The sequence below is a fragment of the Arvicola amphibius genome, chromosome 3 (genome assembly GCF_903992535.2).
Source record: "Arvicola amphibius chromosome 3, mArvAmp1.2, whole genome shotgun sequence".
Taxonomy (NCBI): domain Eukaryota; kingdom Metazoa; phylum Chordata; class Mammalia; order Rodentia; family Cricetidae; genus Arvicola; species Arvicola amphibius.
Window position 1 is genome coordinate 70470208 of NC_052049.1, and position 22420 is coordinate 70492627.

The following is a 22420-nucleotide window of genomic DNA, read 5'->3' on the forward strand; positions in this document are numbered from 1 at the left end:
ATGTGTGCTAGCTAAATCCACATAAAACCTGAGAGGGCTTGGCAATGAATTCTAAACAAAGTTTAGTCACATTTTTTTTTTGGATGGGCTCTGCTTGCTGGCGACATGCTGCAGCTCCTTTGAGAGGTCTTCCTGATTCAGTGGTAGCAGAAAAAAAAAAAAGCCATGTGGTTTTGAAACAACTTCCTGGGCCATGCCAACTCTGACGAGGTCCGGCTACAGAGCATTTAAATGGGGTTTGTGAGCAGAGTGCTACAACTTGTTTAAGGGCAATATAGACCCTCTGTGTACCTGAAAATGGGGCAATGTACATGGCTCTCAGAGGCAGTGAACATGTCTCTGCCATGCTGGACTGCACAGAGTAAGTAGGCAGGACTGTAGAGTTGGTCTCAGCCATGCCCACTTAGCATTTTAAAAAAAGTGCTCCTGATCAAAAAATAATTACAGATACACAATAAAAACAGATTCAGAAGAAAAAGACCTCTAAATGGATCAGTGTTTTTTAAAAAATGTACATAGGCTTGGGAGAGAAAAGAAAAAGAGTAAAGAGACAGTAAATATAATATAAAAGAATACAGACAGTCATAGATTAAAGGAGTAAAGGTAATAAAATAAATATTAAACTACTAGAAAAAGTAATAGGAGGAAAGAAAAATAAGCCATGTAAAGATGGAATATACACAGAGAGTCTGGATTATGTGTATTATTGTGTTTTCTTTAAATTAATTGACTGTAAAAGAGCTAAAAAGAGAGATTTCAATGTATGAGCTGCTAAGCTAAAGCAGCAAATATACTTTAAAGGTATCTTGATTTCAGAATTTGGGTCTAAGGATATGTTACTTTGGAAAAGAGGTTCTTCTTTTGTTTCCACAGAAGATGAGAACCTATGGATTTCTTCCACACTAATGTGGTTTGATGGACCAAAAGGTCTCCCTGAAAACTCACCAAAAGAAAATACTTTGCTCAACAAAAAGCAGGAAAAAATTTGGAGAGAACTACACACAAATTCCCAAATATTGTTTATGAATATTTGTTTTCATTTAAAGAGAGATATGCTATAGAGATTTGCATTGGTATGAATCTTGGTTTATTGATACAAATTTTAGGTCAATTTTGTTTTATAAATATATATTCTCTTGATTAAGGTATTGTGTTTGTGCAGCTCATTTAAAAATGTAATGTATAATTAAGAAATATAGGTTAACAAATAATCACCTATAATAGTCAAGCTTGTAGTCATGTTAGTTAGGCTTTCCAGATGTACAGAGATGTATTTCAGATGGAGAGGCATTCTTCAAACCTTTCAAAGACTACAGAATATGGCATTTAAAATGTTTAAGAACTCAAGACTTTTCATGACAATAAGACACATCTGCTCCTGCACTAATTACTTCAAAAGGAAGATGGGCATCGAAGAGACTTTTTATGGAGTTTACTAGCCATTTGGGCAAAAAACTGCTCTTGCCTGGACTGCTTGGTGCTATGCTGTATGAACTGGACATGCAGTACCCACAGAGAAATGACTGCTGAACTTGACTAAAAGTGAGATGATCCTTCAGGGTTCTTGCTTCATGAAAGAGTCTGCAAGACATTCTGCAGGACACAGAAGAAAGTGACTGCCAATATAGGTGGAACTGTCTTCAAAATTTCCTGCTTCATGCCAGATACTATGGGCCTGTAGGCTGAAGATAGATGCTCCAATGATACAGAAGAACTTTGGATGACTGTACAGGAAGCAAGATGTCTCTGTCAATTCTAGAGTTTTGGAAGTTGCTTACAATGCACTTCCTGATTACTTAGGTAATATTATATCTTTCTGGAGTCTTTGATGGAGTTGAAAAATAGATAGTTATAGTTTTTGTTAGTTATGGTAAAAGATAAAGTAGACATAAATATTGTAACTGTAATTCTTGCTTGATACCTGTTTGGTTATATGTAATTTTACTATGCTAAAGTTAAAACCTTTACTGGTAAGCCATAGCCTCATGGGAATACACAGATTAATGGAGATGGGTTAATTTAACATATGAGTTAGCCAGAAATACGCTTAAGCTATTGGCCAAACAAAATTGCAAATAATATGGTTTCTGTGTGATTATTTCGCTGCTGAGCAGCCAGGAACAAACAAGCAGCCTCCATTAATTAGGCTTATTGCATCCACACTCTTCCAACAATCTGTCACCAATGTACAATACAAGTGGCACTCTATTCAATATTGATACCTCCTACAAAACTCAGCAATGAGGTACCTGCCAAAGTTAAACTCCAGTACTAGAGGCTTGTTCTGCTTTTGTTCCGAACACCAAGTATGATGCTGGCACATAACTGCTTATCAAATGACACAAGCTACATGTCAACCGCCAATCAGAAATTACTGTCTAATTTAATTACTAATTACTGATGATCAAGGTTTCAGAATCTGAACTACATTTTTAAGGAAACAATCACACACAAAAGAAATGTGGTAAAAATAGACAGAAGATTCTGGGGAAACACAAAGAAGAAAATAGCTAACTATATGAACATAAACTGGAGCCATCTTCCCCAAAGGAAGGCTTATCCCATGCTTTAGAGCTCCACCAGACAGAACCACAACAAATATATTCTTGGGTAGCTTTTCTTTAGTCTCAGCCAATTTGGGGTTATTGACTACAAATAAGAGACATCTCCCATTGCTTAGTTCTCCAATGATAGTCTAAGTCAGGATTTTTGCCATTATAAATTATGAGATATTTGGTGAAATTCACATCAAACTTTTGCAAAATACTCAAAGATATCCATGCTAAGTAACGTAATAAAAATATAGGCCAGTAAAATGGCTCAGTGTGCCACCCAGGCTTAAGGAACTCAGTTCAGGCCCTAGGACTCATATAAAGGTAGAAAAAAAAATTGGTTGCATAATGTTGTCCTCTGATCTCCACATGTGTATGCCACATACCATGCACATATACATTACACCCCCCACGCACACACACAGTAATAACAACAACAATTTAGCAGCATAATCATATACACATGATGAGTTAGGTAAGCCCAGTTCTGGAAGAAGCAAGTCCCCCATCTGACCCACATCTGCTCCACCCTCTATGTGAGCAAACTGTCACTTCCGTATCACATCAGTACCATCGTGCCTTCATATCCTACAGGTCTCGGGCATCAGTGTACTTTCATGAACAAACCTCCCATATTCAGAAAGGCTGGCACTTTTTCTGGACCTCGCAGCCAAGTAAATAATAAACCTTGAGGCCATGCAAGACTTAGGATTGATACCTGCTGTATACTCAGCCTACTTGTTTAGTCTGCCTTTAAGAGTACAATGTTAACAGACAACCTTACCTGTTTTGGACTTCCTACAGGTCTGAATGTGTGCTACAATAACCATTTGCTGAAAACAGCAAGCAGGTAAGAAGTGTCTGTATAAACAAATATTCACCATAAACATTGGAAGCAATGTGGACATAACTTGGTAACTCTGATGAGGTTTTGCTAGGTTTGCTTTTCTGAGTACTTCTGGATCAGTAACGTTCAGTCCTTGTAAAACTGTTAAAGGATTCTGTAAAGTAGCCCTCATTCCTTCCCTTTCTGATGTTCTCTATGCTGACCAATAAAAGTTACCAAAGCCCCTTGTATGGACAGAGTCAGACTCACGCAACAGACAGATCACATAGAGGCCTGGAGCCATAAACTACAGACAGATGGAAGAGAGGGGGAGAGAAGTAGGGAATTCAAAACTGGGATCTTGGCCAAACTACTCCAAGAGCAAATGCTTTGATTCCTTTCCTCCCTGTAGCACCAGTGTGCTCCGGTGCCTCTGAGGCAGCCTCCAATGTGTTTAGCCAGCGCACATACCCACAATTCAATTACTATGATAGTGGACAGATGCTGTGGATTCTGACTTCTGAGGCCTCCTCTCCCCCACTCCTGTTGTTTACCCTCATGATCCTTCACTGTCACACATGTGCGGTCATCACACCTTGCTTCCTGTGCCTCTCTCCCTTCCTTCACTGTCCTCAATTCTATCACTCACCAAGTTCACTTTAATAACACAAAACTTCCAGTGGGCACTTATTAGGGTTAAGAATCCTTCGAATTCTTACTCATAAGTTTGTAATCCTTTGATTACATCACTGAAGGAAGTCAGGACAGGAACTCAAACATGGAAGGAACTCTTACTCATAAGTTTTCTCAGCATAAATAACAACTGCTTCAAACCTGCTTTAGTCTCGAACTAAAGCAGCAACTTGAGCATCTCATCTCCTACCATCAACACACACCACCCAAAATAGAACCCATCAGAGAAAAATGCTCTTATTTTTCCACTGCCAAATCAACAAATAAAGCCCTGCATGGATCTGTACCTATTTTTTCTCCTGATACAACAGAAGAAGAGTTTCTGTCACACTCTACATTGCAGAGGGTCATCTCCCTAAGGACTTCACTTCTACCTCCACCACATACAATTTCTCTAACAGGAACATTCCCATCAGGACGTGGGGAAGCTTTAGAATCTTTTTTCTTCCACCCACTGGTCAGATAGAAACCTTAATGTCAACATTCCTCAAAATAATAAAATGCTAGATAGGCAAGATGGCCCAGAGGTTAAGGTGCCTGCTATCAAATCCAGTGATTTGAGTTTAAGCCCCAGGACTGACGTAGCAGAAGAAGAAATAACTCCTACAATTTGTCCTACAATGACCTCCACAAGCACAACACACATAACAGATACATTTTTTAATGTAATACAACAATAATAATAATGCTAAAGTATAGTTGCCTTCCATAATGCATGGTGCTTATGATAAATATGTCTGGCTTTAAGAACATGGCTTTGGTAATTTAGCAATAAAGAAAATCAAGTGCAGCAATAATAGCCTACCCCATTAATAAGGAGATAAGCTCTATAGGTTCTACCACTTGTCTGAATGTGGACAGTAAAGGACTTATACCTTAAAATAACTCATAAATTGGTACTATATTTGGTTGCCAAAGAAACAAATATCCTTTACCTTGCAATGTTTCAAAGCTTCTTTGTACTCTTTGTTTCTGATTGCGTCTCTTGCACTCTTCAGGGCAGTCTTCACTTCTTTGCTCGACATTCTATCAAGACAAGAAGTCACAGTGAACATACAATAATATCTCCCCAATGAAGAGTCCCAAAAAACTGAACTGTGTAAACAAGACATCTACTTCCTGCTCTCTGGGACAGTCTGTCCCTTACGCTACACACAGTTCATCCCCTCAGTTCCTCAGATTTCTTCTCCAATGTCTGTTCCACATTGGAACCTCCCTAAACGAGTTACTTAAAATTTTACTCCTTCCACACCCTACTCAAAACCACGTATTTTCCCTTCTACCCTTGCCTTGCTTTACTTTACATCAAAACGCTCAACACATCTCCTGTATGTATGTTCTATGGCTCTAGCCTACTGTGTGTAGAGCCCCAGCAGAGTCTAGTTCTATTTAAACAGGGTTTTGTCTGCTATTGCTCTTTCGGCTCCAGGATTAGTATCTGACAAGTGCCAGGTGACAGACAGGTGCATGTGGAAACTGAGCTGTGTTAGAATTACACTCACTCTCTACACATTTAGCTAAAATACAGATGATCTTATGAAAAGGACCTACAATACATAGTAATTCCAATCCAATTTTATAAGCAAGATCCAGTAGAATAAGCTTAAGACAGAGAAAAACATAAATAGCTTTGGTAACTAAGATGAGAGAATTTTTTAAAGGCTAACATAGTTATTTTAATACTAGATTCTGTACCATGTAAACCAGAATACTGTCTTCATATTGAAGAAGATTATTGTAATATTACTTTCTCTAATGAGAAATAATATAAATGTTTACACAGGGATAGAAGACTGTAAAACTGCACAGTAATATGAGCCATGAAGAGACACTACATGTGCCCAAGTGTGGTAGTATATTCCTGTAATCCCATCATCAGGGAGACAGAGGCAGGAGAATCATGAGTTCAAGGCCATTCTCTGCTACACAGCAAGTTCAAGGCCAACCTTTGCTATATGAAACTTTAACACTCTGTATACTCATTTTTTAAAAATATGATTTTAAAAATTTCAAAGATATATTACTTTATCGGCAAAGTATTTTATTTAATATTACAATATATTAATTTAATCATAAATAAGGTAGTCCATATTAATATTTTACAAATTAACGACTTACCCAAAACAAATACAATCACAATACAATATTTAAAAGAGAAAATTTGTATTTTCTTCTTTTCAACCTATTTCTAATCTTATCATAAAGATAAAGCAAATAAAGCTGATTATTGTTCTCTCAAGATTTGTGAAGAATTGTGTTGGTATTTTGGTGGATTGCATTGAATCTATAGATTGTTTTTGGTAGGATTGCCATTTTTACTATGTTGATCCTTCCTATCCAAGAGCATGGGAGATCTTTCCATTTTCTGGTATCTTCTTCAATTCCTTTCTTCAAAGACTTAAAGTTCTTGTCAAATAGGTCTTTCACTTCCTTGATTAGTGTTACCCCATGATACTTTATGCTATTTTTGGCTATTGTGAAAGGTGATGTTTCTCTGATTTCCCTCTCCACTTCTTTATCCTTTGTGTATAGGAGGGTTACTGATTTTTTTTTTTTGAGTTGATCTTGTATCCTACCACATCACTGAAGGTATTTATCAGCTGTAGGAGTTCTCTGGTAGAGTTTTTGGGGTCACTTACGTACACTATCATATCATCTGCAAATAACAAAAGTTTGCCTTCTTCCTTTCCAATTTAAATCTCCTTGATCTCCTTATGTTGTCTTATTGCTATTGCTAGAACTTCAAGAACTATGTTGAAGAGATATGGAGAGAGAGGACAGCCTTGTCTTGTTCCTGATTTTAATGTAATGGCTTTGAGTTTCTCTCCATTTAATTTGAAGTTAGCTGTTAGACTGCTGTATATTGCTTTTATTATATTTACATATGAACCTGTATCCCTAATCTCTCCAATACCTTTATCATGAGGGGGTGCTGCATTTTGTCAAATGCTTTTTCAAAAACTGGAAGCAGACAAGATCACCTGACAAAATTTGGGAGCATGGCGGTGGGGCAGGGGGTAGAAGGAAGGGGAGAAGGGGAAAAGGAGGGGAGAAGAGGAGGCTTAGGGAGAACTTGGGGGAATGGGATAGGTGAGATGGAGGAAAGACAGATATGAGAGCAAGGAAAAGAGATATCTTGATTGAAGGAGCCGTTCTGGGGTTAGCAAGAAATCCGACTCTAGAAAAATTCCCAGGAATCCACAAGGATAACCCCAGCTAAGACCCTAAGCAATAGAGGAGGGGTGCCTGAACTGGTCTTGCCCTTTAGTCAGACTGATGATTATCTTAAATATCACCATAGAACCTTTGTCCAACAACAGATGGAAACAGGCAGATACCCATATCGGAACATTGGACTGAGCTCCCAAGGTCCAGTTGAAGAGCAGAAGGTGGGAGAGTATGAGCAAGGAAGTCAAGACCATGAGGTGTTCACCTACGAGACAATTTGCCTGAGCTAATGGGAACTCACCAACTTGGTGTAGGAGGGTCATCTGTCAATGTGTTACTTTCATTGGTTAATAAAGAAACTGCCTTGGCCTTTTGATAGGACAACAGCTTAAATAGGCAGAGTAGACCTAACAGAATGCTGGGAGAAAGAAAGCAGAGTCAGGCAGACACCATGATTCTCCGGCCCGAGACGGACGTAGGTTAGAATCTTGCCGGTAAGCCACCCTCTCATAGTTCTACACAGATTATTTGAAATGGGTTAATCAAGATGTGAGAGTTAGCCAATAAAAGGCTAGAACTAATGGGCTAGGCCGTGTTTAAATGAATACAATTTGTGTGTTGTTATTCTGAGTGTAAAGCTAGCCGTATGGAAGCCAGGCGGGACAAAAAGCAGGCCTGCTCGCCTCATCACTACACCAACTCCAACTGGACTGGGAATGAACAAGCATAAGATCAAACTAATCCCTCTGAAGATGGTTGACAGTTGAGGCAGACTGAGGGACCAATGACAATGACACTGGGATTTGTCTCTAATGTATGTACTGGCTTTTTGGGATCCCATTCTCTTTAGATGTATACCTTGCTCAACCTGGATGTAGAGGGGAGGGCCTTGGACTTTCCACAGGGCAGGGTGCCTTGTCCTCTCTTAAGATTGGAAGGGAGTGGGGGGGGGGGATGTGTGGAGAGAGTGGGAAGGGAGTGGGAGGTGGGGAAGAAATGGGAATTTGGATTGGTATATTTTAAAGTAATAAAATATAATAATAATAATAATAATAATAAAAATGATAAAGCAAAGACAGATGGATAGATAGAGAGAGAGAGACAGACAGACAGACAGACAGACAAGATAGATAGATAGATAGATAGATAGATAGATAGATAGATAGATAGATAGATAGATAGATACTAAATAGCTACAGACTCTAGATATTCAGAGTAACAAACTAGGTGACCACCACAGCACACTGCCATAGTATTCAAATGTAGTATGGGAACACAATAAATATTCTACCACCATAAGCACACTAACACATTATAAAAGCACCATACATGAACACAGTACATGAACACTTTATACAAACACGTACACTAATGTAGTATATTAGCACAATTCACTCACACAGTACACTAAAATAGTACACTAGCATTGCACACACAGTACACTAACACTTTAAACAAAGTACACTAATATAACAATGCAGTACACTGAACTAACACTGTACACTAACAGTTTACACTGACACAATTCACTCATGCAGTACATGTAGGTCCATATTTCTACATGGTATGGCGACCAGAATCCCTGGCCATAATTTGCACCTGCCACACAGGAGGTGGTTGGTCACCTAGCCTGTCGCCATCCCTAACAAAGGGTCAGGATATTGTTCTGCGCCTTCTTTGTAATTTGGAGGAAGCCTGGGATAGAGATGCTAATTCAGCCTATGTGACAGAGCTGGCATACAGAGCAGGAAGATAGAAAGACATGACAGAGCAGGCATATATGGGTGTGGACATGACCAAAACCATTCACCTGGTTACCTAGGAAGCAGAATGCTAATGAATTTCACCCTCAGTTTATGTTTTGGTATATAAGGCTGTTCAGAGAATAAACACAGAGAAACTTTCAGGATGTGAACTCAGGATTTCGTGAGGGATCACTGAGAATCTTCCTCCTGATAAAGACATGTGAGTTGTGTCTTTAATCCCACGGCTACCTTCTGGTCCTGGAGAAATAATTTAGGGTCCAGGCTGGTACCGGACCCCGACAAGTACACTAACTCAACACAGTAACACGGTACACTAACATGCTACACTAATGTAATAAATACACTAACACTCTCCACTAGCAGTGCACTACCATGGTACACTAACAGATTATACTAACACAGTAAACACAGAACATTACCGTACATTCTAGCCAAAGTGAAATGTACAAATATAAAACAAATCTATGTTAGAGATTTCAAGATAAGAGTATTTTAACTTAAAACAAGCTGGTATTCAGAATAATACAAAAATTAATACATTATAAAATCAATTTAGCTGTGAGACATTCAGATTTCCCAAACATGATTTAAGAACTTGTTGCAATAATTACTTAATTTAAAACAGCACATCATTCTCTATCGCCTTTGAAACTACTGTCTTACCTGAAAGTATCTCGATAGTAATTCAGAGGTGAATTGGAGAAAAAAATCTTTTCAGCCTACAAATCTTAATGGCAGCAACTAACAAAGTTCAGTGCTGATTTCACATTAACTTTCTCAAGCCACATTCCTTCCAAAAAAAAAAAAAAAAAAAAAAAAACCTGTAGACTAAAAGAAAGAAATCAAAAGAGAGATATCCAAGTTGAAGGTGGGGGAGGAAGGAAAGGCATCTAAGACATCATGTGAACCATGAGAGAACCAAAGATTAAGAAGAAAAGTCCTGCAGGAATTTAGAGAAGGTGTGCTGGGTAAGCACAATGACTACTAAAAGACAGGACATAACAATGGAGAGGAAAAGAATTCCAGTGAGAGAAAGGGGAGACAGGAGGAGGGGAGGAGGAAGAGGAGTGAGAGACAGAAGCCAACAAGGGTAAATAAAGCACAGCCGCCTAAGATGCTAGATCTTGAGAGTCGGGTGGATGAACGTAGAATAAAGACAGCAGCAGGAAAACATTACGACTGTGTAAGTTATTTTAAAGCACACTAGAGACAAACACACTTTCTCTTGATAACAGCTGCCATATTCAGTACCTTCCATAGCTATGTGTTTCCACATGGAATTCTTTACACTACAATATAACCATCCCTTCTCTTTCCATTCCTTCTTCCTATATATACAGGCTCTCAGGTATTCCCTTCATCAAACACATATGCATGTATGAGTGCACAAATGTGTATGCATGTTAACTCGAAACACTTCCTAATAGTGCAACTCCCTATGATGTTATTGGAGCCAATTACATTCAAACTACCACATATTTGTTCTAAACTATAATATAATTATTTTTTTAAAAAAATCTATCACTAGTCCTTCTACTGAAGGAATGGGAAAGGACTATTAAGTAAAGATAGACTGCCTGCTTGTTACTTAGCAACCCACTCAGTTCCTGTTATCACACCTGCATCTTCTTTTTGACCTGGACGTCAAACTGCTCCTTACCCACTTTTTTCATCTAAATTAAGTAAAACAACCATGAGATAGTGATATAAAACACCCAAACCCTTCCAAAGTTTTTAAAAATCAGATTCACCATGATCATAATGTGGGAGCTGATGTATGCTGTGAATATGCTTTATTGCCATTGGTTAATAAAGAAACTGCTTTTGACTAATGGCTTAACAGAGTAAAGTCAGGCTAAAAGAGATATAGAGAGAGAGCAGGCGGAGTCAGGGAGAAACCACATAGCTGCCACTGGGGACTCGACCTCGTGGTGATGCACAGACTAGTGGAGATGAGTTAGTTTCAGATATAAGAGCTAGCTAGAAATATGCTTAAGCTATCAGCCAAACAGTATTGCAAATAATGTGGTTTCTGTGTGATTATTTCGGGGCTGAGTAGTCGGGAATGAACTAACAGCCTTATGCCCACATGATCACAATCTAAAACATGAGAAAAAAAATCTGTATGAGTTCAGTCTTTTGTCCTTCCCAGAAAGACACTAATCTCCATCTCCAAATTTCAATGACTCCTTTTCACCTGTAAAACTTGATGCAGTCCTGAATACACAGGTACATAAACAAAAGTATACAAATCAAATACCTACTGAGAGTAAAACATAAAGAAGTTTAGTTGCAAAGAAAATTTGCATAAGAGTGAAATGAATGTTTATTCCTAGACAAGGAATTAAATCTTGGATGGACATTTGATACTGCAACATATAGAGTATCTTCAAAATCTTTCAGAACTCATAACTATTTTGACTTTAGAACTGTCAAAGCTAAGAGCACTCCTTCCCATACGCAGACTGCAGAAAATGGCAGAAGTGACAATTAGGGCCATTGTAGAAACTCTTGGAAATCCTGTCTTCATCCCAAATCAAAATTCACTCTACAAAATTTTTTATGAAACCCAAATCAACAATTCAAAGAAAATTTCTTAAAACAAATCATCCAAAACAACTAAGATGTATTAATATAATTTATGGATGCTAAGGAATGATGGTAGGAAAAATTAGAAGTCTTTGTTTCCAATGAACCTTTATGTTTCTGTAAGAGCAGAATTGAGGGTAAGTCCCTATTGATCAAAATACTTCAGACAGAGGATTTGGAGAACAGGCTGGATCTGACCCAAAGGCATCTTCCCCAAGGACTAGCTCTCTTGGTACTGGATGGTACCATGCAAGCTGACAAGAGAGAAAAATAATCAACAGTCTTCTATATATAATATAATCACCAGTAATATCTATAAACCATGGTGATCAGAAGAGTAAAGATTCCCACAAGCAACAGTGGCACTTACATGTGTGTGAAAGCCAAAAGCTATCTAATTAGAGTAAGATCTGCACAATAGGAAGGAATTCATTCTGACTACAAGCCTAGCAACTCCCCATGCCTGGGAGGCCATGGAGCCTAGTGAAAATCCTACCATTACCACTTCCCTACCTGAATAATTTCTAGGCTGCATTTTTCTCTTCCCCTCTAACCACATTCCTAATACTTACCCTTATACCCACAGACAGTGTAGCTCTCACCCTTCATCTGAGAAGCTTCTCTTGCAAGAGTTGGAAACCATCACAGAAAGCTATAACTGGTCAATATGCTTAGAACAACTGACTGCAGTTGCTCAACCCCATTTGATTCATCTACAACACAACCCTACACCCAAGGCTCACCCAGAAGCTATCAAATTATAAGAGTTCAAGCACCAGGACATCTGCTGCAAACATGTGTTGTCTATCTATGGCAGGGAAGGTGTCTCCATGAACTCAAAACAATATAGTTACCTAAACAAGACCTGGGTAATGACAACACTAGCTGACATGCCATCATGGAGAGTGGAAATCTCAAAGATTTCTGCCTATAGATGAAATAGGCAATTAATGACTGCTGAGAGGAATGAAACCACTAATTGGCTATCGATACCAAGTGGTCCACCCTAACAATATATACATATGAGCAACAATAAATTGAGTCAGCAGGTTGTATGTATATATTCATTTCTATATATGTGTGTATAACAGTAATAATTAAGAAAAAAGGATATGAATTTGAGAGGAGGTTGATGTGGGATTTCCCTCTGTATGCTGTGAATATGTTTTATTACCATTGGTTAATAAAGAAACTGTTTTCAGCCAATGGCTTAACAGAGGAAAGCGAGGCAGAAAATCCAAACAGAGATGTAGAGAGTAGGTGGAGTTGAGGAGACGCCATGTAGTTGCCAAAAAAAAAAGATGCAAACTGCCAGCCAGAACCTTATTGGTAGGCCACAACCTTGTGGTGATTCACAGGTTAATAGAAATGGGTTAATTTAAGATATAAGAGTTAGCTAAAAATATATAAGCTATTGGCCAAACAGTGTTATAATTAATATTGTTTCTGTGTTATTATTTGGGTCTGGGCGGCCAGGAAATGAATGAGCAGTCTTCGAATATAGGAGGTGATCACAGGAAGACACGAAAGGCAGGGAAGTGCTGAAATGATGTAAATACAGTACACAGACATATTTTTTTAAGTTTAAAAAAATTGCTCAGCCTATCTGCAACTTCATCTCTTGCTCTCTGAAGAGGTGAGTTTCTTGCCTGCTTAACTGCCAACAAATACTGAGTATGTCCTCTTCAAATAAGCCAGGACATAAGTACTAGTAAAAAAGCCTGCACTATCCTGATCTACTCAACTGGAACACAGTAGAACTTTTACACTGTTCCACCGAGATGTGTGTTCTTCTCCAATTCAGTAAGTGTCCACAAGCAAGATTCATATTGCTTGGAGCCCCTTAAATATAATCAATCTCTGCTGGCTAGTTTTATTTCAGTTTGACAAAAGTTAAAGTCATTGGGGGAAGAGATCCTCAAATGCCTCCATTAGATTTGGTTGCAGGCAAGCATGCTAAGAGCATTTTTTTAATTAGTGACTGCTGGGAGCAGGCCCAATGCATTGTGGGTGGGACCACACTTCAGTTGGTAGTTCTGGTTTCTATAAAAAAGCAGGCAGAGTAAGCCACAGGGAGCAAACCACTAAGCCTCACTCTTCCACACTCTTTCATAGACTCCGCATCAGCTCCTGCCTGCACTGCTGGAGTTCCTGTCCTGATTTTCCTCCCCAAGTTGCTTTGGCCATTGTGTTTCACCGTAACAGCAGGAACTCTAACTAGGACACAATCTTGTTGAGTAGTACATATAAGACACACCATGACCTAGTAACAAACTCTAGATCAGCAAAGGAATGTCTCAGTACTCACACATCACTCTTGGATAGTCCTCCAGTTTTCTGTGTATCAGTGCTTCTCCCAACCATTCATTCTACTTACTCTCATTTCTGCCTATTCTCATGTTACTCAAAATTAAAGTCCAAGGTGAAATGTCAACTATACAACCTGACCCATACCAAACTGACACTAGTCTGATCCTGTAACATTTATGACCTATGCCAGCATTTCCAAAAGTATATTTCAAAGAACATGCTTGCAGGTATTACTCCGTGGTGCAGGAAATTTGTGTTTACCACAAAGATCTCACTCTTCAGTCTCAATGTACACTGCCACCTTAAAGCCTCTGGGAAACCCTAACACCCCAACAAGCTAATGCAGCAACCAGATGACATTTTAAAAACACTAGCATGCTCCAGAACATAACTTGGAATTACTGCTTTTGTGGTTTTTATTTAATTCAAACATTACTCATACTTTTTAATACCTTTCTAGTCTTATTATACTTACAAGGATGTATATCTGTATGTTTCCCAAAACTGACTGGAAATTCTTTAGGAAATTCTGTTGTTACATTGGATATTAAAAGACCTGCAGAAGACCATAAGCTAGACCCAGACTGTTCAACTGAAGACCTAACATCTAAAGAGTAAAGTACTTTTACTAAAGCAACCTGAACCCAACATAGAAATCATTAGCTAATGATCATAAACAATACAGATCTGAGCCTGTTGTGGGAATAATTGTATCCCCTGTGTTATATAGTAATTTTTTTCCAAATTAAAACATTCCATCCTGGAGGGATGCTTAAGACTCAGAAAGTAAATGAAGCTTATTATGCTCAAGAAATAAAAGATTCACAAGTCTCAGAAATCACCTGAAACATACATGATTAACAAGGCTCTTCCCACAAGGTAAAATAAGCAGTAACATATGTGGGGCAGGATACTCTCCAAGTAGTTGTACAGTGAGCTTCAAGAACACAGCCTTCTGGAATTATCACCCATGTTGGAATGGGCTTTTCAGTGATGCAGCAACCTTTGACTCATCCATTTTCCAAGTAAGGCCTCACCCATGCTCGTAAGTAAGCCCAAAAATTCATTAGTTCAGCAAACTGAACAATGAACAATGATAGAGTTATTTTGATCTATTGCTGGTGCCCTATCTGGAGTAAATAGATGTTTGTTCATGTTTCCACAGGAAGACACATAACACCCCCAAAATTCACAATCAAAGTACCAGTCCCCCGCATTTCAGAATACAACAGTATTTACAAAGTACAAAGGTAATGAAAGCTAAATGAGGTTATGTAGGAAGACCTGATCCAATCTGTCACTCTCAAAAGAAATTTAGACATACCAGGATGCACATGCATAGAAGACAGATCAGGCAAAGACATATAGAGGTGACAAGACAGTAACAATGGCCTCAAAAGAAATCAAACGTTACAACTCTTTGGTGTTGGACTTCTGAACTCCAGAATTAAGAGAAAATAAATTTGTTATGGTATTTTGTTATATCAGTCATAAACCAGAGCTCCAATCCTGAATGCTATCTAGCTACATAAACCCATGCACACATAAAAGTTCCTTTGCTCACAGAATAACTAGTGATTAACTTTTGTTGAACATTCTATGTTCAGAAGACAGTCATTAAAGAATGAAGAAATCTGAAGAACTGGGGAAAGTCTGAAAAGGCTACTAATGGAGAGGAAGTGGAAAGGCAGGCTTCTGGCCATGTAAAATTGAAGAGCAATAAATGCAGCTGTCCCTCTCAAAATCAGAACTTGTAATACTTAAACCTACACAAATGTGGGACGAGTTGCTCAAAGAAATGTTTACCATCAGGAAAGTTGAAGAAGTAAGGACTAGGCCCACTGAACCTCTTAGATTCTAGCAACACTTTGTCTCTGGGTCCCCAAAATATCTGTGTTGCATCAACCCACTAAAGCACCTGCTCTCACTCACACAGCAAGGGCAGTAACAAGGAGAAAAAGTTGTGCTCCTGTCATCAAAAGAAGGGCCTGACAAAGCCCTCGGGAAATATTAGTAGTCAAAGAACCAATACTATGCCAAAAAGAAAGCTAAATATAATTTTTCTAAATCTAAATGTCAGTTGATATTGATTCTGTAAAATATGTTCTACAATCCAAATTAACTCAACATAATGTTGGGGAATGTGCCCTGTTTAGGAGGCAATCTACCTGGACAACTGTTCTTACTGTACTTTGTTAGGTTCTTTTCCCCAAGAGTGTAAACTCCTCAGAGACAAAGAGTGTGTTTTTGAACACCCACACACATCTGTAGGGTGACACTATACTCACAATTCTGCTTCACTAATAGAGATGAGATTCAGTAGACTCATAAAAATTTGCAACTGGAGACAAAGTATCTCTGAGTTAGGGCACTGACTCTTCAAACAGTTTCCTTGCACAAACCCTAGAAAAGTCATTTAACCTCCCTGTCTGACCGTCTACAAAGTAGTAAGAGGGGGCTACAAAATAGATTCCACAAAAAAAAAAAAAAGTTACATAGTAAATACGTAGTAAGGCTTAAGACCACTCAGCACATACCGCTATGCATTAAATATGTATTTCCTCATTACAATTATTCCGTACAAAATGCCGTCAGATATTATAGTTAAGTTTTTAAATAAATAGAACTTCTCCTTCTTGTCAAAAAATCAAAACAATTGGTTTAATGTACAAGTGTATGTACCTGGAGCTATAATAAGTGAAGAATTTGAGTTTGAGATAGAAACTTGCTGTTCTGGAATTCTCCAAAGGAATCTAACAATCAAAAGAGAAATAGCATTATCCTGCACCCAGCTATTGTGCTTCGAGCCTACGTCAATTAGCAACACAAGTCACACAGCCCACATTTTCTTTTCGAACCTGTTCCTCTTTGTCACTAACCCCGCCCCCTTGCGACTTGGCAAAGAGCAGCCAATCTTTCCCGTATCTGGAAACTGAAACTTACAATGCCCGGCTCCTCACCGCACACCACCAGCATAGTCCTTAGTGCCCCGGCCAAAAGAGGCGATCAGACGAGGCAGGCTGCGTGACCAGGGTTCTGGAGCCGCAGGAGATCCAAACCCCTACCCGGCCCACACCTGAGGAGGCCCGGCCTTGGCCAGAGAAGCACAGCCCATCCAACTTAGTGACAGAAGCACTGCCACCTCATCACCGCCAAGTTCACTATGCCAGGGAACATTCGGTCACGCTGTCCCGTGCAAAGGAGGACGACCCCTAGCAGCACCTCCCGGCACAATCCCTTCCCCCCCAAAGGCATTTCAACTGCCTTTAAATTTTAACTTCTGCTCAAAGCGAAAGCAACCAGAACCCACCTGGCACATGCTGGACCGCCGCAAAGTATAAGCGCATGCGCATTTCTCCAGGCATCGCTTTGGTGAGGCGAAGTAGCTGAGCGATCACTAGCTCGAGATTTGATTAAAATGGTCTTTACATGGGTTAAGAGTGAAAGCGGGACTCCATCCTTGCGCATGCGCATGCTCTGAGCCTGATGGGAGTTGTAGTTTTGCGGTGCCCTCCCCCCCCCCCCCCCCACGTTACTTCAGTAGACGGAATCCAAACTGCTAGTTCAGGGTCCTATCCCTGCTCGTCGCTGGGCAGCAGTTCAGAGGAGATCGGCTCTGTGGCCGCGTCTGCACACCCCTGCAGGCGATGCTGCCGCTGTGGGTGTGTGTGGTCGCGGCGTCTGCGCTCGCGGCGCCCGCCCCCGGAACCCAAGAGCAGAAGCTGCGAGTGGCTCAGAGGCCCAATGTGGTGCTGGTCGCCAGTGACTCCTTCGTAAGTAGAGGGAGGACGGCGAAAGGACGCCGCCTACAGCCTGCGGAGAGCCGACAGGGAGAGCGGACCCTGGGGTTGAGAGGTCCCGCCTGTGCACACTTGCAAAGTAATAGTAAAAAGGCTCTGGCGATCCTTCTGCCTCAACCTCTCTAGAGAGACTACACCCGCGCACTACGGGCGGAGATTTTCACTTTTTAATACCAGACTAGGTCCACCAAAGCATTTTTGTCATTATTAATTAATGTTTAGCCTGTATCCTGGTTAAAGTCAGTTAAGAAGGGAAATGCATTGTGCACTTCCATAAAAGCTTATTTGTTTTCCAAAATGACGTGTTGGTCACCCACACTTGCAAAAATTAATGTTTGGGTAAGAAATGAAGGAAATTTAATTTTCTAAACCAGCGGTTCTCTATGTATGGGTTGTAATCCTCTGGGATTCGAACCACTTTTTCACAGAGGTTGTGTAAAACCATCGGAAATATCAGATTAGGTTGCGTTTCGTAACAGTAGCAAAATTACGGTTATGAAGTAGCAACAAAACAATCTTATGCTTTGGTGTCACCACAACATGAGGAACTGTATTAAAGAGTTTCAGCGTTAGGAAGATTGAGAACCACTGATCTTGACACTTAATAATTGTGTTACCAGTGATTTAAATATTAGTTGTTATAATTTAATCTACTTTTGCCAGGAAATGGAGCTGCACGCCTTTAATCCCAGTACTTGAGAGGCAGAGGCAGGAGGATCTCTGTGAGTTCCAAGGAAAGCCTGGTCTACAGAGTAAGTTTCAGGACAGCCAGGACTGTTGTCTCAAAAAGACAAAAAAAAAAAAAAAAAAAAAAAAGTACTTTCTTGAAAAAGAAGGATGATAAAACATTATTCTTTTCAATTTCAAAGCTTATGACAAAGCTACAATAATCACAATAATATGCTACAGGCAGAAAGACAAATATTCAGAGCAATAGAATCGATTTAAGAGTCTAGAAATAAATTCTGATAAACAAGTAATGCTGAAATTAAATATCCACATATTTAATCTCAAATTAAATTAAAAGAACAAAATTGAGCCCTGTCTTCCACCATGTGTAAAAATTAATTTAAAATGAATTCATGAATTAAAGACTTCATCATGAAAATGGTTTATTTAACTTTTTATTTTTTTTTATGTACATTGGTGTCAGATCCCCTAGAACTGGATCTTCAGACAGTTGTGAGCTGCCATGTGGGTGCTGGGAATTGAACCCAGGTCCTCTGGAAGAGCAGTCAGTGCTCTTAACCACTGAGCCATCTCTCCAGCCCTCATCATGAAAATGGAAGTATAAATTTTCATAATGTTGGATTAGGCAACTTAAAAGGAGCCAAAGATTTGAAAAATATTTCCCCATATAATATAAACAGGTGGCCAATAAGCACATAAGACGTTTATTAGCATTGATAATCATTAGTAGCTCAAACCATAGTGAGACTCTATGTAGATCAAACCATTTCATTCCCATAAGGATAGCCAGAATCAAGAAGGCATGAAAGTATGAGGGGATTATTTGAGAAGATACAGGGAGTCCCCGGGAGGGGGAGGAGGTAGATATGATCAAAGTATGAAACCATTGCGATATTTTGTACAGTTAACATATAAGAAGTTCTTCCGTATCCTAATTACACACACACACACACACACACACACACACACACACACACGCACGCACGCACACACGCACGCATGCACATGATAGACAATGACCACAGTTTGTGAGACTATGGAGGAATTGGAAACCTCGTACACTGCTGTGGAGAATGTTTATAAAGTGGTAAAGCCACCTTGGAAAGCATTTGACAGTTTTTCCAGAAACTAACTAGAGTTACTATACAATCCAGCAATTCTGTTCCTATGAATTTGTGTCCAGGAGAAATGAAAACATAGTTCACACAAAAACTTCTACATGACTATTCATAGCAATATTATGCTAGAAGCCTTAAGTCATGGTTGTGTTTGTCCCAGCAATAGGATACACTAGAACAGTGCATGACCTCTAAACTTCTCCTTTGGTCTGGAATGATGCCATGGCTCAGAAGCAGCAATTGGAAAGTTAGAACCAGAGCCACAGTTGTGCTGTAGCTCATTTGGTACAGTCCTCATCTAGCATGAGATCAACCAGCAGCACCACAAAAAAAAAAGGGCATGGTAATGTCTATCTCTGACCCCAACACCCAGAAAGCGAAGACTGGGCATCATCCAAGTTAATTTACTAGTGTTCTTTTTACCTCTCCCAGTGGGCTGTGAGTTTCCTGAGAATGGGACTCTATTCTGTCTCACCATTGTATCCTCAGATGTTACAAGGTGCCTGACACATAAACACACAGGTATTTAAAGTTTATTAAAATAATTTTTAAATTATTTTTTCATTCTCCAAAAGAATTTTCCAAGAAGCACTTTAACTTAATATATGCAAATGAATTTGAGCATAAAACTCTCTCCAGTCTTATTTAGGTACTAGATTCTTATAACATTGCTCAGTGCTTGCTTTTTATTCTTCCTGAGATTTCATACAAACATATTGAAGTCTTTGGGGTTGTAAATTTTGTGTTGAAAATTAAAGGGAAATTGGTTTGGGTAACATAAACAAGGGTGTCATGAGCTGGAATTTAGACCGATTAGACAGGTGCTAGTCACCATGAGGTCTCTGGGAACAGAGCCCAGGTGCTCTAGAAAGGCAGGCAGTACTCCTACTGGCTAAGCCACCTCTCCAGCCCCCAAACAAATTTATTCTTATTTGAAGTAATAGTAGGAAGTAATAGTTTTTATCCAATGAGTTGGGTTTCTTCTCCTCTTCTCGTCCTTCTCTTCTCCTACTTCTTTTCCTCTTCTTCTCCTTCTCCTCCTTCTCCTTCTCCTTCTCCTCCTTTTCCTCCTTCTCTTCTACTTCTTTACCTCTTCTCCTCCTTCTTCTCTTCTCCTTCTCTTCTCCTTCTCCTCCTTCTCTTCTCCTTCTCCTCCTTTTCCTCCTTCTCTTCTCCTTTTTCTCTTCACCTTCTCCTTTCTTTCCTTCTCTTTTCTTCTTTCTCCTCTTCCTCCTCTTCTCCTCGTTTTCCTCCTTCTCCTCCTTCTCCTCTTCTCCTTCTCTTCTTCTCCTTCTCCTCCTCCTTCTTCTTGGATTTTAGCATTTCATGTTCTTTTCTTAATTTAACAACCCGAATTTTCTAGCTTCCTGTCTTTGGTTTTTGTATCCCAATATTGGTTTAAGTATGAGTAACAGCCCAATGAAGCAGCCTCATAAAGTAGCACACTTTCGTGTGCAAGTGCAGATAGAAATGAAAAGAACATTGCTGCCACCACCTCTCCTGTTCAAGGAGAGAGACTGTAGGAAGATGAGAGACTAGGTTGGGATGCGGTAGCTCAGAGGTCAAAATGGAGCACTACACTATACTGATGGTCTGAGTTTGCTGTCTGCACAATAAAAGTTAAAGTGGAAGGGTGAGAATGGATATCTAAAATTGTCCTCTGCTTTCTCTGTGTACGTGATGATCAACAGTGGCTGGATTTCTTTATTTCAGGATGGAAGACTAACATTTCAACCCGGAAGTCGGGTAGTAAAACTTCCCTCTATCGGCTTGATGAAAGCACATGGCACCACCTTCCTGAATGCCTACACTAACTCTCCCATCTGTTGTCCGTCTCGTGCAGGTACGACAATGCTAATGGAAAGGGCTGAGCCCTAAAACAATGTCTACATGTGAAATATCATACCCAAAAACCTATTGTAAAGTCACATCTGGTACCTAATAAAAAATACCTCAGGGTAACTGCTGTGTGTTCTATGGTGTGAATGTTGGGGTCATTTGAATTTCTAATTTGTCTGAAGAATTTGTTTTAGAATTGAATTTAATTTCTTGTTTCTCGGAAGAAAAACGTTTTCTTGCGTGGGATGCTGTCTAGTTCCTGTGTTGCTGTTTCATTTCTTTGTTTGGCTGTCAAGCAGATGAGCAGGTACTCGTGCCTCAGAGAGTTCCGTGTCTAGGATGTCTTTCCACGAGGCTTTGGAAGAGTCAGCGGCTCTCTGGAGACTCTTCCCAGGCAGAACTCATGTTCGTGTGTATCTTAAGTTCCCAGTGATTGCAGACTTTATACTTCATTGCTTCCTCTGCTGTCACCATTCACGTCCATCACGAGTCTCAGTGCTCACCTGACTATAATGATTTAGCAGACAGCCATGGTTTGGATGGTGAGCAGGTGACCATAAGCCATAAGTTTAGAAAGTGAAAATTTGTTCTTAAGACTCTTGTCTAGACGTTGCTCTCCTTTGCGTCTGTCCATGCGGCCTGTGGTCATCTGCCATGGAACCTCTGAGATGAGAGTCTCTGTGATTTCAGTTGTCACCATGGTCACTTTATTTCCAGCACTGTGAACTGTCTGGTCACCAACAGTTAAAGGAAACCTATTATCCTAATTGATATTTCAATGATGAAAGATAAGATACATCATATGTAAAAACATGTTAGCTAACTTCTCTCCTGTGTTGACTAGAAGGAGCCCATGATGGGTAAGCTGATTCTAAACCTCTTGGACCCTGTGAAGGAAGTAGCCCAGGGTCCTCAGCCACACAGTGCAAATATGGTTGTCAACTGAAACAGTATGAGAAAGTGGCTCGTAGACTCTAAAGGTCTCGCAAAGTGGTCTTTCTGAAAAGAAGCATATTTTGACAAGGGATGATAGTGATAAAACTGATTAGTGTATTCTTGCTATGTTTGG

The 22420-nt window shown here is 39.6% G+C and overlaps 2 protein-coding genes across 6 annotated transcripts in view; one reads left to right on the forward strand and one right to left on the reverse strand.

The window, feature by feature from the left end:
* Ttc37 (tetratricopeptide repeat domain 37) overlaps positions 1–17283 on the reverse strand; it is a 105631-nt gene extending 88348 nt beyond the window's left edge. The window contains exons 1-2 of one of the 3 annotated variants that reach the window (XM_038321495.1): positions 17215–17283; positions 5007–5097 (exon numbers count right to left, since the gene is read on the reverse strand). In XM_038321495.1, coding sequence (XP_038177423.1) covers positions 5007–5096 — 90 coding nt within the window. In that variant the 5' untranslated portion in view covers position 5097; positions 17215–17283. Of the gene's footprint in view, positions 1–5006; positions 5098–16586; positions 16620–16847; positions 17162–17214 lie in introns of those variants that run through there. The other 2 variants (XM_038321497.1, XM_038321496.1) reach the window with 2 other exon arrangements.
* A 157-nt stretch (positions 17284–17440) lies between these two features.
* The window catches only part of Arsk (arylsulfatase family member K), a 29827-nt gene continuing 24847 nt past the window's right edge, over positions 17441–22420 (forward strand). Inside the window, exons 1-3 of one of the 3 annotated variants that reach the window (XM_038321500.1) lie at positions 17563–17677; positions 19945–20034; positions 21226–21355. In XM_038321500.1, coding sequence (XP_038177428.1) covers positions 21286–21355 — 70 coding nt within the window. In that variant the 5' untranslated portion in view covers positions 17563–17677; positions 19945–20034; positions 21226–21285. Of the gene's footprint in view, positions 17678–18437; positions 18457–19944; positions 20035–21225; positions 21356–22420 lie in introns of those variants that run through there. The other 2 variants (XM_038321501.1, XM_038321498.1) reach the window with 2 other exon arrangements.